General features: G+C 34.4%; 1 protein-coding gene across 7 annotated transcripts in view; it reads right to left on the bottom strand.

Annotated features, from left to right (window-relative positions):
- Window positions 1-17,898, bottom strand: part of LOC115219521 (probable JmjC domain-containing histone demethylation protein 2C) — a 321,052-nt gene that overhangs the window by 50,500 nt on the left and 252,654 nt on the right. For all 7 annotated transcript variants that reach the window (XM_036509010.1, XM_029789698.2, XM_029789699.2 and 4 more), the window contains one exon: window positions 14,139-14,283. In XM_036509010.1, coding sequence (XP_036364903.1) covers window positions 14,139-14,283 — 145 coding nt within the window. The remainder of the gene's footprint in view (window positions 1-14,138; window positions 14,284-17,898) is intronic.

The following is a 17,898-nucleotide window of genomic DNA, read 5'->3' as shown; positions in this document are numbered from 1 at the left end:
AACGACATACTTTAGTGAAATAGTTTCTCAGACACTTGTTATATGTAATATTTTTAGCCGGGTATTCACAGTCTAAACACAGTAAAGATTGCTGCAGAAGAAATATTATCTTTCTCTGACACTGCCCCACACAGTCAAGAATGTTTCAGTCTGTAACTACACAGATGTACTCTCAACGAGCTGACAAATGCTTGTTAAAAGGGTTAATGATGTGGTGAACTCTTCTGAACAATACTGAAGGCCTGAGCCAGCTAAAATATTAGCTGTTGCATACATTCATCTAATGGACCTCCCCACCATTGCAGCTTCCACCACCACCACCATCTTAGTGCATGTTTGAGTTTTCATATGTAGATCTCATATTTACACAGAAATAATATACAAGCTCTAAGAGGAAATATTTTCCTTGCATATCAGAGTAGAGCTACTCTACCTGGCCAGTCAGTAGCTGTGAACAAAAAGTTACAAATCGTTTACACCAATGAGTTCATACCATCTCAGTTGTAACTACCTCTGGTTCAGTCAGCTTTGAGTAAAACAGGTTTTTAACAATTTCTCTACAGGTAGTGATTAAATGACACTAAACAGCACTACAAATACCAAATAACCTTTTTTCTTGAAACTTTAATCACAAGATTTGTGATATGAATATCAAGAAGCTTGTGGACGAGTCATTTTATAGAACAAGCAACAACAAATCTCTATTTGGTTTTGCAAGAAAATGCTTAAAGAAATTTTCAAGGAAAAAGAAACTGCTTATGTGTTACAATATAATGTAACTGTTGAACAAGATAGAATTTTTCAGGTAAACAATATAAACTTATATCAAACACTTCTGTATCACTATAAACTTAAACATATTGATGCAAATTTGATATAATTATCTTTGGAAAACCCAAATTGATGAGAAATACATCATTCATGGCAAGTATTTATTTTCCAAATTGGTTATAAACAATATTTAAGCTAACATCTCAGCAATTCATAGAATTTCTGTTTATTTTTCTGTTTCTGTGATAGAAAACAGATTACAGATAAATCTACTGAATAATGAGGAATTCTTTTACATGGTTGTTTGGCATGCTAGAAAAAAACCAGTCAAATTTCTTTAAAGCACACCCTACCCAACTACTGAACACATTGGGTAATATGCAAAAAGACCTATTAGCCAATAAATATGACTTAGGCATCAACAACAACAACACTGGTGTTAATTTTAGATTACTCTGTGGAATCTGCATGTGTTCTTCAAAATATCAGCAGTAGAATTTTAACACCCAATTTAACATCTATTAGAATGACAATTCATCCATCCATAGGCAATTTTGTTCTTATAAATAACTAGCAGTATCGCCCGGCGTTGCTCGGGTTTGTAAGGGAAATAACTATATAAGCATTTTTAGAGAGTTACTTCCCTTATAAATTCGGGCTTTCTTAGCCATTTTTGTTTTGGTGTCTTCAAGCCATGAAGTCGTTGTTCTAAAAGAACGCTGGTTTCCTTCACAACGCATTACGACGTTGATTTCTTTACACTCCCTTCCCCACAGCTTCACGAGGGAGGGGAGAAGGGGGAGAAGCAAACAGGTGCAGGTGTGACCATGGACGCCAACTCCGCCGCCATCGACACACGATGCATTTTATGCATTAAAATGGAATAAAAAATGATGTTAAATTATTTTTAAAATCGTTGACGCGCGCTAATAGTCAGACGGGCTCGATATGAATCACGACTATAAGATACCCGAATTTGGTTAAACTGCACCGCAAAATGTGGGAAGAGTTAGGAATCTAAATCGAAGGGGACAGACACTCACACAACTAGAGTTTTATATATAAAGATATTAAAACAGGTTAAAAGCAGATCCCCATATATGATAGTTCTGGTGGAAATAATATCTATTACAAATAATGATAATAATATAGATTTCAAACTATGGCACAAGGTCAGAAATTTGATGGGAGGAGGGGGGCAAGTCAATTCAATTGACCCCAGTGCTCAGCTGGTACTTATTTTATCAACCCCCAAAGGCAAAGTTGATCTCTGTGGAATTTGAATTCAGAACATAAATATGGACGAAATGCCACTAAGCATTTTTACCTAATGTGCTAACAATTCTGCCAGCTCACCACCACCACCACGATGATAATAATAATAAAAATAATGATGATAAACATTTCAAATTTTGGCACAAGGACAGCAATTTTGGGAAGGAGATAAATCAATTACATCAACCCCAGTGTACAACTAGTATTTATTTATTGGCCCCGAGAGGACCTCAGCAGAATAACAACAACAATAATGGTTTCAAATTTGCCACAAAGGCAGCAATTTTGGGAGGTGGGGATGAGTTGATTACATTGACCTCAGTGTTCAACTGGTACGTATTTTATCGATCCTGAAAGGATGAAAGGCAAAGTTGACTGCAGCAGAATTTGAACTCAGAACGTAGATATGGGCGAAATACCACTAAGCATTTCGTCCAGTGTGCTAATGATTCTGCCAGCTCGCTGCCTTAATAATAATAATCTTTTCTATTATAAGCACAAAGCCTGAAATTTTGGGGGACGGGGCCAGTTGATAAGATTGACCCCAATATGCAACTGGTATTTATTTTATCTTCCTTCCAAAAGGATGGCAGGCAAGTTGGCCTCAGTGGCATTTGAATGCAGAACACCATGCATGGAGAAATGTTGCTAAGTATTTTGTCTGACATGCTAATGATCCTGCTAGCTTGCCATCTTTGTTAATAATTCTAGTACAAAGCTTGAAATCTGGTGGGGAGGGAGTAGTTAATTATACTGACCCCAACGCTCAGCTGGTACTTATTTTATCAATTCCGAAAGGATAAAAAGCAAAGTCCATCTTGACAGAATTCAAACTCAGAATATAAAAAGCCAGAACAAAATGTCATTAAGCATTTTGTCTGACACATTAGGGACTTCACTAACTTAGCATGTAGATAATAATAATAGTATCGACAACAACCACATAAATAGATAAAAAAAGTTTTTTTTAAAAAAAGCAAATTCATGAAGATAAACGTGGATTAGCCATCGGTAATCTATGATGGCTTAGATGGTTAGTTACGAAATAACTAGTCGGTATTTACAACACTTTCCCATTAGATTAAGCTTAACTTTGCATCAATAACAATGAAACCATTATCTTTAACTGTCCATTCTAAGTACACTTTTAATCAGTCTTTTTTGATCAGTTCTTTCTTTTTTTTTTTTTATATATATCTCTTCTGTCTTCTCCCCCACCCCCACCCCTTCTCCTCGATCAAATGGATGATAATTAAGTAGCTTTCTATTTGTATTTGAGAAGCCAGCTAACTGCAAGATTATGTTGGCTAAGTTACATTCATTAGACATTCCGCAAGTTTGGTACACTAGACACTTCTGTTATCTTTTGTGAAACAGATTGTCAGTAATTTCTCTTTTTCTTTGTGTGTGTGTGTGTGTGTCAACATTTGAAGTTATCTGATAATCTGATTTAAAGTTTCTTTTTCCTTTCGTTTCTTTCTTTTTTTATAGTTGAAGCAACTGATTACATATCTTGTGTCTGTCCATAAAAAGAGGGCACATACATATCCATTCATTCATTCATTCATTCAATGTCCATTTTTCTGCGCTACCTGGACGGAGACTTATCCGAGACAAGATATTATAGTTGTATGCTTTACTTATTGTCAACCCTTATCTGTTTTATTCTCATTAAGGGATTTATTTTCCTTATTCCACAAGCCTTCAAAAGCATAAAGCAACTGGTCATAATATCAACAAGGAATGCAAACAGCATATCACTGATTTGCTCAGCTGGTGACAGGACAATGCCACAGAATGCTAATATTTGTATATGTATGTACACACATTAAAGGCTTCTATATAGTGGCCATTTACTAAATTCATTGACAAAAAATTAGTTGGCCCAGGGCTATCAAAAGAGGACACTTGCTTATGGTGTCATGCAGAGTCAAACTATGAAACAGGTACAATTGGATAGATTGTACCAGTAATTCAAAAGGTCTGGCCTCATCACACTGCATCAGGCTGATTCCACTAGACTTACATCAAGGGTAAACATGCCTATAGAATGGTTATCATTGCTGTTCTGAGTTCAAATTCAACAGAGGTTGACTATTTTTTTTTTTATCCTTTTGGGGTCAATAAAATAACTACCAGTTGGTAGTCAATGTAACTGACTTATCCCCTAGTCAATGTAACTGACTTATCCCCTTCTCTGAAATTTCAGAGAATGGCAGACGAAATACCACTAAGCATTTTGCCTGGCGTCCTAATGATTTTGCCAGCTTGCCGCCTTTCTTAATATTCAAATTAAAATATAACAACCATACACATGTATGTATGCATAAATCATTCTTTCTACCCATCTATTTAGTCCTGACTATCCAAATAGTTCATTAGCTAAGTGTCAAATGTTTTTTTCTTCTTCAAAACTGGTCTGCATTTCTTCATATCAATGAGCACATGAAAGCTTTTATATGATCCATATTTGATTTCAAGAGTTGTTGTTCATCTATGTTCATTGAATTAATTTTAAGTTCTTCATATTACAAGCAAATGTATGCTTAATGTTCACCTTTATTGATTGGTCAATTGAATGGTGTAATAGCTTCATACATTATAGTTAACTTATTACTAAAGAAATGATTAGTAAGGTATTGTTATTATTTATCTCCAGGTCAACTTTGACTCTCTGATCAAAGATATTTCAGCACTCTAACCTCTTTTCAAACAGAGATTTGGTTGCAATATCTAGCAAGTCAAGAGACTTTGTAAAGCAGGCACGTGCTGTCAGTAATTACTCAGGGTAGGCAATTAGTGATATTTATGTAGTAAAACACACAAAAAACAAGTGAAGCAGCCATGTCACTGAGTTAAAGGCAGACTTACTTCTGTCTTTACAGCATGGAAAGGAAACGTTGTAGGAATGTACACAGCACGTGTACTACAGAAATACTATGTGTGCTTAAATACTGAGATTAAAAGACAGGGACAAATTATGCCTACCTGATCAACAAAAAAATTTTAATATTTTGCCATAAAAGGAAAATGTTGCTATCGATCCATTTTATTCAAGGTAGGCACTGCCTACCTTGCTTACCTAGGTGACACGTCCTTGTTGTAAAGGTTCTTTTGTCGGCCCAAATGGTTAGTAAGCCATTGTTGTTTAACCATTAGTCAGTCCTAGTCCAGTAAACCTTATAATCAAGAGTAACACTATTATGACACCTCATGTTATTTTCAGAAACTGTGTATTTAAGATTACATTCTCCAATGCATACTGTCTTGTATTTTTTTATATATATAAGATAAGAAAGCATGACTAGAGAAAAATTCTGGTTACTATTCAAGCAAGGTGACTGACTGCATCACTGGTTTGTAATTAATAGGAAGTTGATAACAATGTGAGAGTATCAAGCTAAATATCTTTTCTATTAAAGGCACAAGGCTTGAAATTTGAGGAGAGGTGGACTAGTCAATTGCACTGGTACTAAATTTATTGACCCTGAAAGGATGAAAGGCAAAGTCAACCTCAGTGGAATTTGAACACAGAATGTAAAGACCGATAAAATGCCACTAGGCATTTTGCCCAAGGTGCTAACAATTCTGCCAGCTCACCACCTTGGTATCAATCTAAATATCTTATAATATTTAGTCTTGTTTCAGTACATTCCCAGATCACATCATATTTGCATTGACTACCTTTCATCCCTTCAGGATCAATAAAACATACACCGAAGTTAGTTAAATTGGCTATGTCCTCTGCTGCAAAAATTATCATTCTGCTTAGTCAAAAGAAATCAGTTTACTACGAAACCAATTTCTCTTACTTTTAGATATCTGGTAGTGGTTGAATAATCACAACCAGATTGAGTAACCAATTTAATACTTGATGCTTCATAAAAGAAACACAAAAGAAATGGAAATAAAAACAGGTGTATGCAGGTGTTCAGTGAACTGAAGTAGAAAGTAATTTTTTAGTACATCAACATACAGCTATTCTGTTTCTGTTTTATATTTTACATTTGATTCATGCCAACGAAGACCATCATTAACGAGCCAGTTCTGTTTAGTGTCCTCACTTATAAAGAATATATATATATAATCAAGTATTTAACCATCGATTCTCTGGTAGAGATCTTAATACAAGCCACTCAATTTGTAACTTAGAAAAAAAACTGAAAAACTAAAACTTCAGGTGCAATGATAACTGTGCTGTTAAGTTTGCTTTGCAATCATGTGGTCTCCTGTTCAACACTGCTGTGTGGTAGCATGGATAAGTGTCTTCTACCGAAATAATACCAAACCATGAAATGAGAGCATATAAGAAAAGCGTCTTATGTCTAATTTAAACATTGCTACAAAATTAATTAAGAAAACGCTTCTGTTGAGGTAATGGTAGAGAGATGTTAAGTTATAAAACTATAATCAGGAAATGTTTCATGTGAACAGGTAAATCTATGAAGCAAAGGTCACAATTAATATAAATTTATACAAAGTGTGATCTCTATTTGCCTTTAGAGTTAGTCACTCACCAAGGACTTAAGAAGTAAACAAAGTACAGTTTAATCTAAGTAAGTAATTAACCGATGAAACATTACAACATCCCTGAACACAATCTCTGATGGCTGTACACGCACGCAGGTGCACATGTCTTTGCACTTACTCTGCCTGAGCAGTGATGACTTTTTGTTAATATCCTACCATTTAGTGATTCACCATGCTAAGATCAGTAGAATAAAATACTTTACTTAAAAACAAGGGTTAGCATCAAGAAGGGCATGCAACCACAGAAATACTATGACCTCAAGAAGTGTGCTGTCCAACCCATGCCAGTGTGAAAAAAAAAAAAAGACATAAAAATGATGATGATGATGATTTAGTTTGGTTCCCAATTTTAGACTTCCTTTCTTCTCCAACAGCGGCTTTCGGCCTTCGTATTCGCAGCAAGTTGCAAAAACATTTTATCCCATTATCTTTCGTACCTCATTCGTTACTATTGTTAAATGTCTGTACTCATACAATAACTGCTTCGTTTTTCCTATCTTTTCTCTACGAAATTTAACCCTTTAATCCTTCAATCCTTAATTTCCATCTTTTCCGCCATTCTTCTTCTTCTTCTTCTTAGTCGCCATTACGATTTATGGTTCCCAATTTTAGACTTCCTTTCTTCTCCAACAGTGGCTTCCGGCCTTCATATTCGCAGCAAGTTGCAAAAACATTTTATCCCATTATCTTTCGTACCTCATTCGTTACTATTGTTAAACGTCTGTACTCATACAATAACTGCTTCGTTTTTCCTATCTTTTCTCTACGATTATTTCTTCTGCACCAACCCTTTTCTTGTCATCGTTCCTCCTTACCCAACCTTCCCCACTGGTGCTTCCCTATATTACCTGCACCCCCCCACTATCTCTCCCTCTCTTTCCACTGGTGGAACCTTTCTCAGCTAGACCCCCCCAACTCAACTCTAGAAAAGCTCGAACCGATCGTGACCGATGCCGGACCCCCGGCCCCTGTGCAGGTGGCACGTAAAAAGCACCCAATCCACTCGCGGAGTTGTTGGCGTTAGGAAGGGCATCCAGCCGTAGAAACTCTGCCAGATCAGACTGGAGCCTGGAGAGGCCTCTGGCTTCCCAGACCCCGGTCAAACCGTCCAACCCGTGCTAGCGCGGAAAACGGACGTTAAACGATGATGATGATATAAGCTTTTGACGAACTAAATTCTCTGGACTTTAGTCAGTTTCAAATTCAAACTTCCTGCTAGCAAAATTTCAGAAGATCTGGTTGCCACTCTATCTATAATCATTTTTGCCTGTATCATACATGTTACGTAGGAGATAAGACATAAGTAGGTTTATTATTTCAAGTAGCAGAGATTGTATTCAGGGAAGTTTTAGATAATGTTTTTAGCAGGTTAATTACTTACTTAGATTAAACAATATTTTGTTTGTTTACTCGTTTGTAAGACCTTGATGAGTGACTCTTAAAAGAAAATAGTGAATTCTATATCTGGAACACATTATTTTCATCACTTAATCATTACTGATAAAATAACAGCTCATTCATATCTCGTGAAAGCAACGCAATGCGTATCCACACTTTGTATAAGTTGTGACCTTTGTTTCATATATTTACAACCATAATATTACTATATTGTTCACAATCTATTGCCCTTTCACATCACACTCCTTCCTCGTTATAGTTTTGATAACTGAACATTTCCCTGCCATTGGCATCAGCGGAAACCCTGCCTCGGTTAACCTTTTTGATACCAATCTGCCTAAGGATGCCCATGGTTCTGTGACACAAGTTTTCTATCTTAAAGTGATCTAAACTTACAATCTCACAATCTCCCATCAAAATTTCTTGCTAATATATGTTCCAAATACTATTTTAATAAAGACAAAGTTATTTTGCAAATTTCTGAAGTATTTTTTTAAAATAGTTGATACAAAGAAAATGTATTTCAACAGAAATATTCTTTTACTTGTTTCAGTCATTTGACTGAGGTCATTCTGGAGCATCGCCTTGAAGGCTTTCAGTCGAACAAACTATGGTTACAAAAGGGTTTAAAAGTTTCTCAACTGGGGTTCACATGGCCCCAGAGGATATCTATATAAGATTTTGCTAAAATTTATGAGCAATAAATTATTTATACTTCTACAAAACACAAAATATTTTAATTTTTTTTATACAATTCCCAATAATATTTAATTATAAATCTACTTGCCTCAGTCTGATTAACTAATTAATAATTATAGGTTTTATTAATGCAGTAAGCTGGCAGGATCATAAACATGCTGAGTGATTTGCTTAACAGTATTTCATCCATGTTTAAATTCCACTTAGGTCTACTTTACCTTTCATCCTTTTGGAGTTAATAAAATTAGGACCGGTTTAGTACTGGGGTCAATGTAATCAACAAATTGCTGGCCTTGTGTCAAAATATGAAACCAATAATTATAGGTCCCATTTCTGCTTTACTTCTGATTAATAACCAGTAAAAACAGTTTCGATATTAACCAAACATACAAATCTTTAAGAAAAAAATCATCCTACCCACATGAGAACAGAAAAGATAAACTTAAAAATCTCTAAATAAAAGATATTAAAGAGAGATAAAAATAACATTCTTGAATACATTTAAAAAATTTTGATATGCTGTTATAAGCTTTCATAGAGCATATATGCTTAGCGATGACGGTAGCACAAGAATAAGCATATTTTAGATTATATACCATGCAGTGTACATTAAATTTACACATGTCTACATGAAATGAATTTGGTGAATCAATATATTTGCATGAATTACTGAGTGGTTTTTGCAGCAAGATGTACTTCAAAATAATATTTATTCAATTACGAGAGTAGAAATGGTATTTATATGACCTGTTAGACAGACTGAAGAAAATAGAGTAATAATATAGATTGCATAACCTGTGGTAGTTACAGTGCACTGTAAAACCTTTTATTCTTAATAATGTTTGGCAGCTGCCCAGCCATCAAATTGTACTATCTCAACAATGTAAAGAATAGCTATAAAAAGTTGATTGAGATTTGCTTAAAAGTCATGATGCTGATATTCTTCATGGTATGCATGATGCCTGTAGGATCCACAAACTAAACAGTTCTTAGCTAACTTTCGGTTTTTGGAACAAAACAGGAAAAGTGAAATAAAATGTAAAAGTGCTTAAAAGAAAAAAAAAAATTGTGTTCGTATTTTCAACAGTACTTGGCTTACAATTAATATGACACCAACAACACTGATATCACTTCAGAAGATCGAGATCACTGATAATTATATAAAAAAAAATTTAAAAAACAGCTTATGGAGAAACCTTACAAATGTGTTTTACTAAAACATTTTCTCATCAACCAAGTATTTTCTTCCATTTAACATATTTCATCAGAGATATATTTAGTATATTAAGCTGGGTTTCCCCCATACAATATGTATGAAATTAAACTGAACTTCAAATCTTAAGTATGCTTTAAATTATGCATCATAGGAGTAACAACCATGTAATATCATTTTTATTAAATGGTCAGAAATGCTCTCTCCCTAGATCGTTAGCCACTACACATATTTTTTTTCTCTCCTTGTTTTTTCTCTGTCCCTTTCTGTAGAAGAGAGTAGGCTCGAAACGTAAAAGACTTTTTCTATTCCTGAGCGTTATACTAATACATCTGTTTGTTTTGTACACCACCTGTCTTCATCTTTTGTTTTTTTTTCGTAAACTCTCCCTATATATATATATATATATGAAATCATCATCTAACATACATTGTTCTATGCTTGCATGGGCCAGACAGAATTGGTTGATAAAGATTTCTATGGCTATAGTCCTTATTGTCTTCAACTCTCACCTGTCCCCAAGCAAGATTGTATTTCCTATGACCAGCAATCTTTTCCCTAGAGGACCAGATTAGAAACAATGTGCTTCTTTTCTACCATCATATGATGTCACAGAATGGTATACAAACATACACATGCACACACCTACATATATATAAACACACACACATACAACAGGGTTCTTTCAGTTTCCGTTTCCCAAATTCATTCACAATGTTTTGGTCAACATGGAACTTATAGTAGAAGACACTTGCCTAAGGTGCCGTAAAGTGGGACAAAACTCAAGACCACATGGCTGGGAAGCAAGTTTCTTAACCACACTGCCGCACTTGCACCAGTGTTAGTTGTTTTCTTAATACATTCTGCAAACTGCTTAGATGAAAAGAAAACATAAGATTGACATCTAGCACATTCAGAGAGGATTTGATAAATTTGGTTTGATGAGATGGAAAATGTAGATGGTTAACGTCTTCTACTCCTCCTCCTCCTCCTCCTACTACTACATGTAAAGAAGTTCAAACTACAACAAAAGCACTAGTTAAATAAAGGTATCATGTTCAGTCCACAGTTAAGTAGTAAATGTTAGGAAAAGCATGTGGTTGTAAAAACAATTTGTGTGCAAATAGCAAAATTTATAGAAGCATCTGATCTATTTCTGACAAATTGGATATATGGTAAGAAATATATGCATTCTTGATAGTTGCAGCTAGCTGTGACATAAAGATAATAGTCCAATTTCATACAGTGTCACCAGTTTCTACTTTGTCATAAATAGATAATGTAGGGTGGCAAAGCTCAAGGTTCTAACATGTAGGCTCATTGTATTACTGATATAATTATATCCCAAAACACCTGCGTAACATACTATTGTTTGTATGTGCATTTTATTTTTTTCAGTGCTAGCAAAGGTTAGACAACAGATGTTGTTACTGAGGCATTGTTTTTATACCTAGATACCTTTCCTGCCTCACAAACTCTTACCTATTTTTCAAGTAATGGGTTTCTTATTCCACACAGCATTGAAGACACAAACTGACAGCAACAACACTGCTCCTAGGCTATGTGTTTTGCAGAAGCAGGTGCAAACATAAACACACATGTATACACGGAGCTTCTTTCAGTTTCCATCTACTAAAGCTACACTCAAGGCTTTTGGCTGGGCCAGGGTTATATTAGGTGATACCCATGGGCTTGTGTAGTGTGACTGAGCCCCAAAGCATGTGGCTTGGAAGCAAACTTCTTAAACAATCAATCATATCTGTGCCTATAGTGTGTGTGAGTGTGTGTGTGTGCAACTAAGATGAAGAATGAATTTAGTATAGCCTTATCATTATTTTACAGTTGTTTTGCTTTGGTACCACACAGTTTCTAATACCACTGCACATGAATGATTATGCTGAAGTGGTACTTCATCATGCTAATATCAAGTCCTACATTGTGTCATATACGTATGTTTTTGTGTGTTGTGTATAAGTTGGTATAAAGGTAGTAGACTGGCTGCTGAACCATTTAGCTATAGGACTAAATGCTTTTGCAGTATTTTGTTCTTGCACTTTTCATTCTAAGTTTAACCTGTTAGCATTTAAACTGGCCATATCCAAACAAAATATCCAAGTAGTTTTATGTTTAAACCCACCAGAGCTGGACTCTCTTCTTTACAAAGCCATTCTAAAACTAAACAAACACATCACTGAAATCTTGAAGCCGTGAAACATTGTATGATTAATTCAAAACAATGTGAATATATAAGCATTGCATCTGACAGAGTAGTCTGAATGCTAAGGGGTTAAATAGTACTGTCAACTTTATCTTTCATCATTCTGGGGTTGTTATAATGAAGTATCCAGTCAAGTACTAGGGTCAATTTAGTCAACTCTTTCACTAAATTTGAGATCTTCTGCCTATATTAAAAATGATTAATTTGCAATCTTTCCACAGACATGGTGGAAGCAACCAAAGCTAACATTTAATGAAATATGCTACATAATACTATGCTTGTGGTATACAAAAGTATTTTTCTTTAATATTTCCATCCCTAAATTAATGTTTATTCATATTTCATACACAAATGGAATATCCAATGGCGTTCAGCCTATATAATACCCTTACCTACAAATGATTATCATCATGCCAACACAAATATCTAAGTACTGGGGTGCATAAGATAATAAATTATTTGTGTATAAAAAGTATAAAAAAGATTTTATAGATGAATTGTGTAGAAATAATATAAATCCTTTTATTCAACTGCAGTCATGCCGGGGCACCAACTTATATAACTGCAGAGATTGCATAAAATAAACGTTTTAATAAATATAAAATACTCTTTTATTTTATCAAATGTAATTACTCAAAGTAGAAAGTTTCACCACAGAATCTCTTTTTGTTTAATATTGGATCAAAAGTAATTAATTTTAAAACCTCTTTCATTTTAATGTATTCAATTAAATGTGTTGGATTTATAGAAATAGCTTAGCACACCATCAGGTGATTTCAAAATAACTTTATTTTTTTCTCTTATCAAGTCTGTTTATTTTTATAACGAAATAAGGATAGGTCCAAGTTAAATTGTAATTGAAATCATGTTAATGCTACAACAAACTACAAAAAGACTTAATTGAATTACAAAAGATATTTATAATTTTGCTGTTATCAAACAAGTTTATGAAACAAGCATCCTACAATCATTACTCTAGCAGCAAAACGCCATTCATTGTTTGATTAACATTCAACTGTAATCATCCTAGTTCATATTTGGGGCTCACATTTGGGAAATACTTGGGAAGATTTGAATATTTCACGGAACAAATGAAGCACCCTGTTGTTAACTGAATGCTAGATATTACCTGCAACATATCAATGACTAATTCAGCACGAGGGGATAAAAACCAAAAATGAGACTAAGTGAGACTATTAAGCATGCTGTATACAATAACTAGTACAGCATCTGTCAATTATTAAACATTGTATGAATCTGCCAACTGCATCCAATGACAACATCTGCTATTTAAGAACAGAGTGGATGGTCAAATGAAGACAATAATATAAGATATCCTACACATCCAGCCTGTTTAAAAAACACCTGTGCTCGTACCACATAAAAGCATTCCTAAAATATTTTATTAATTTCTATGACCGTCCAACCCATGCTAGCATGGAAAACGGACACTAAACGATGATGTTGATGATGATATTCCGACAGTCAACAATAAATGTGGGTGATACACAGTGATATGTATGTAAAATTGTTCACATGAAATTGAAATTTCGGGAATATTCTGTGGGGAGGCAAGAAGTTGTGAGATTTATGCCTTTCCTCATCTCTATTTATGAATCTATAGCATATCCTGATTTTTAGCTCGATTAGAATTTATTGTCTTATGTTGAATAAATTTTTTACAGTGCTTCTGTACTAGTGTCACCTAAAAGTGCCTGTGCCGGTACCACATAAAAGCAACCATGCCAGTGCTTTGTAAAAAAAAGCACCCAGTATACTCTGTGAAGAGGTTGGCATTAGGAAAGGCATTCAGCCATAGAAACCAGGCCAAAATAGACAACTGGAATGTGGGCTGCTCTCCAGCTGGCCAGTTCCTGACAAACTGTCCAGCCCATGCCAGCATGGGAAGTGTGCTGCTTCCAAGAAAATTATTTACTACTGCTGTGTTATAGTTTGTTCAAGAAACACAGCAGCAACAATAACTAGAAATGGAAAGATATAACGACAATGATGTTGATGATTTTAGTACTCTACCTGTATCTCCTGAATCAATATTGTTACTGCTGCTACTTCCACTTGAAGTGTGTCTCTGCCGGGTCTTTCTTGATACTGATACAACTTTGGTACTTTTAGCACATCTCTGAAATGGGCTTTGTCTTCCTGGCCTGGTGTTGAGAAGCTACAAATAAAAAAAAAAAAAAGGTTTCATAATTAAACTCAAAAATAGACCAACAAGCATTTAGGAAGTCACAAAGAAGCTTTAAATATGATACCATGGATGAGAACATTTTTTTCCTAAGAATTTGGAATAATTTTCCCTTCTAGTTAACATTTGCAGATAGAAAAATAAAACAAATCATATAATTTTAAATGAAAAATAAAAAAAAAATTAATTTGTTGTTTAAATCAGAAATAACAACTGTACCATAGAAATATATTAGCAACTCTAATAAACTGTTGTAATTTCTTGTACATCACTTAACTACAGTTGAGAATGTTTGAGAAATCAATATCTTGATATCAAGAAATATAAACTAAATTCAACCAAAATTTTAAGGAACATATAATTGAAAAGTGGAAATGTTTCCTTGATGATTGCTTTATTTTCTTAGTAGAGATCAAAAGATGAATTACATACACTCTATACCATTCTAAGTAACCTGCACCCATCCATTAGGTACACAAGAGAAAATAGCGAAAAAGAACTACTGTTTCTGGACATCCTTGTAACATTATACAATACCAAAATTACAAGAGACATATTCTTCAAAAAGACAGATAGATGCCAATAGTTAAATTTTTCCTCATATCATCTATCAAATGAAACATCCCATACTGAATGACAAGACAAATTATGCACAATAGTAAGCAAATAAACTTAGATGAACTAAGAAGTTTTCTAAAACAACAAAAATATCCTTTAAGACTAATAAGCAACATCAAAATAAAGCAATGAAACTGGATATGTCTCAACTTATGACATCTACACAAAAAATATAAGACAATGTAATTCCATTTGTCAATATCCATGATCCACAAGTGTCAAATATATTCACCTTCTTTAAAGCATGCCTCTCAATAATTTCACAAAGTACAAAGATAAAAGAATAATCCTCAAAAAAACAACCATTTAAAGCCTAAGAACCTCAAGAAACCGTCTCATCAGGGCAAAATTTACTACAAAAGAGAATTCGAAATTTTCCGTAAAAACCCATGAATGGCTCACTGGAAGTAGTTGATTGCTTTTGTTATCTTGGAGACATAATTAGCAGGAGAGGTGGTTGTTCTGAGAGTTTAGTAAGTAGCAAAGCTAACAACATGTTAGAAAAAATTCAGGGAAGATTGTATGATGCTTGTGTTAGAACTGCAATGCAGCATGGTAGTGAGGTTTGGTGCTTGAATTCAGAGGACTTGAGAAGACTAGAAAGAAATGAAGCAAGCATGCTCCACTGGATGTGCAAAGTAAAATGTGCAGGAACAACATAGAACAAATATGCTGAGAGAAAAACTAGGCACCAAAGCAATGAAATGTAATGAGCAAGAAAAAAGACTGCACTGGTCTGGACATGTAATGTGTATAGATGAGGACAGCTGTATAAAGAAGTGCCAATCACAAAATGTAGATGGGAGTTTGAAGAAGAGGAAGAAGAACCAGGACTACATGGCATGAAGTGGTGACAGCTGATCTCAAGACACACACACTTACACGCATATATACATATGAGCAATCATGGCTGCTCAGAAGAATGTTTATCTGCTCATTTATCACATATACTTCTCTGTGTATAAAAAAAATTCTTCCCTTGAAAATGCTTGTGCTTCTACACAAGCATTCTTAAGCATAATGACATAACTCCGCGTCTTCATAACACATGGCAGCTGCAAACGAGTGTCACCATCATACAAGTGGTGCCTCCTGTTTTCAATCTTCTATGAAAACATGCCTGGCCCTTTAAAAATATTGGCTTACTTAAAAAGAGATGAGAGTTGGCAACGTGAAAGGCATCTGGACATAGAAATTTGCCTCGGTGAACCCATGTGGACTTGGAAAAGTGGATGGTGAAATTATGGTGTTTTATATATATATATATATATATATATATAATATATATATATATATATATATATATATATATATATATATATATATATACTATGAGTTCAATAAGCTTGGTTATATGATAAAATATTGAATAAAAGAAATTATACCCATTAATGTAAAGCATCCCAAAGATCAAAGACATCAGGACAACTGCAACTTGAACATGTCACTTGATTCATATGTGTACTTCATACAATAAGAGATTATATGAGATAGAGCCTAAAATTGCCAATGTACACCTTGCAACCATAATGAAAAACTTTTCAAAATGCAGAACAAATTGGGGAAAGATCTGATACTAAAATAACTATAAGTACACTACAATGAAAGAGAAGGACCATCTTGGTCCAGGTTAAATTGAATAACATTAATTTTGCCTTAATTTCAAACAACATCTTATGTATTTATTGGTCAACAAAAACTTCTCGAAAGCCAACTACAACTTCCAAGTTAGAAGGAACAACATTTACAAACATTGGGCCTCTCTGAAGGTACTCTACAAACAGGCATTCAATTTGAAATCATACCAGTAATTGTCTGGGACTGTGATAAAAGCCATGCTATTCTTGGAACTGATGTATTAAACTTTGATAACCCATGATATCAACTCTATTATGCTTGACAATGAAGACCCTGATAAGATTAAATTCTCTAAGGCTGGGCATATTAGACAAAATTCCATCTGGTGTTAAGAAATGGGCGTCTCCTATTGTAGTTATACACAAACTAGAAATTTGTGTTTTTGTGGTGACTAAAAGGCAGGTTTTATCAGATTTGTTTGGACTCTTATCTCATCACTAATACAGAATCCACCTTTCACTCATTAGCTAGGGTGGAGTGTTTATTGCATCTATTTTTACAAAATTCCATCTCAGACGTGTGTACCACCAAATTCAAATAAATAATTCCAAAGACATTACTACTATCAACATGCCTGTTTGTCTGTTAATATGGCTATGATATGAACAAAAAATCCACAAGTGCCACTTTTCAATTTGCAAAAGAAAAAAAAATTAAAGAAAGAAGACCAATGAGGATGATATAAAGAAATAAGATAGTCACTCAGGGTGATAAATGTTTGAGTGCAGCTACCAAAGAGGACTTAAACCTGAAGATGAAGATCATATTAGATCACATGAAAGATGCAATCATCACTATTAATTCAGAAAAATGTATCTTTAACCCTTTAGCATTCAGACTACTCTGTCAAATGTAATGCTTATTTTATATTGTTTTGAATTAACCTTGTATTATCTTGTAGCTTTGAGATTTTGATGAATGCGATTATTTAATTTTAGAATGACATTATAGGGTAGATGGCAGAGGTCAGATAAGGCCAGTTTGAACATAAAACAGGTAGAATATTTTGGTTGGATATGGCCAGTTTGAATACTAAAGTGTTAACAATAAATAACAAGCTGTCACTTTAGAGGAATTCCATTTGAAATGAGGTTGTTTCTCCAGATCAACATTTGGTTGAGAAAATATTGGATGTTTGTCACTCTAGTGAGAAAGAGTTGGAGTGAGGATAGCTGCAATGGTACCTCTCCTGCTTTGAGAAGACCCTGCTTTGGTGGTAATGCTGAGTAAACAGGATCAAATCAACAGTTGAAGGATTCCAAGGAGCTAGAGTATGAAGACCTTATATTCCAGAGGAATATGAAGATACAGATGTTACACAGTATTATAATA

The sequence above is a fragment of the Octopus sinensis genome, linkage group LG14 (assembly GCF_006345805.1).
Source record: "Octopus sinensis linkage group LG14, ASM634580v1, whole genome shotgun sequence".
NCBI lineage: Eukaryota > Metazoa > Mollusca > Cephalopoda > Octopoda > Octopodidae > Octopus > Octopus sinensis.
The sequence above is the reverse complement of the archived record's forward strand: the minus strand, read 5'-3'. Positions and strand labels throughout refer to the sequence as shown.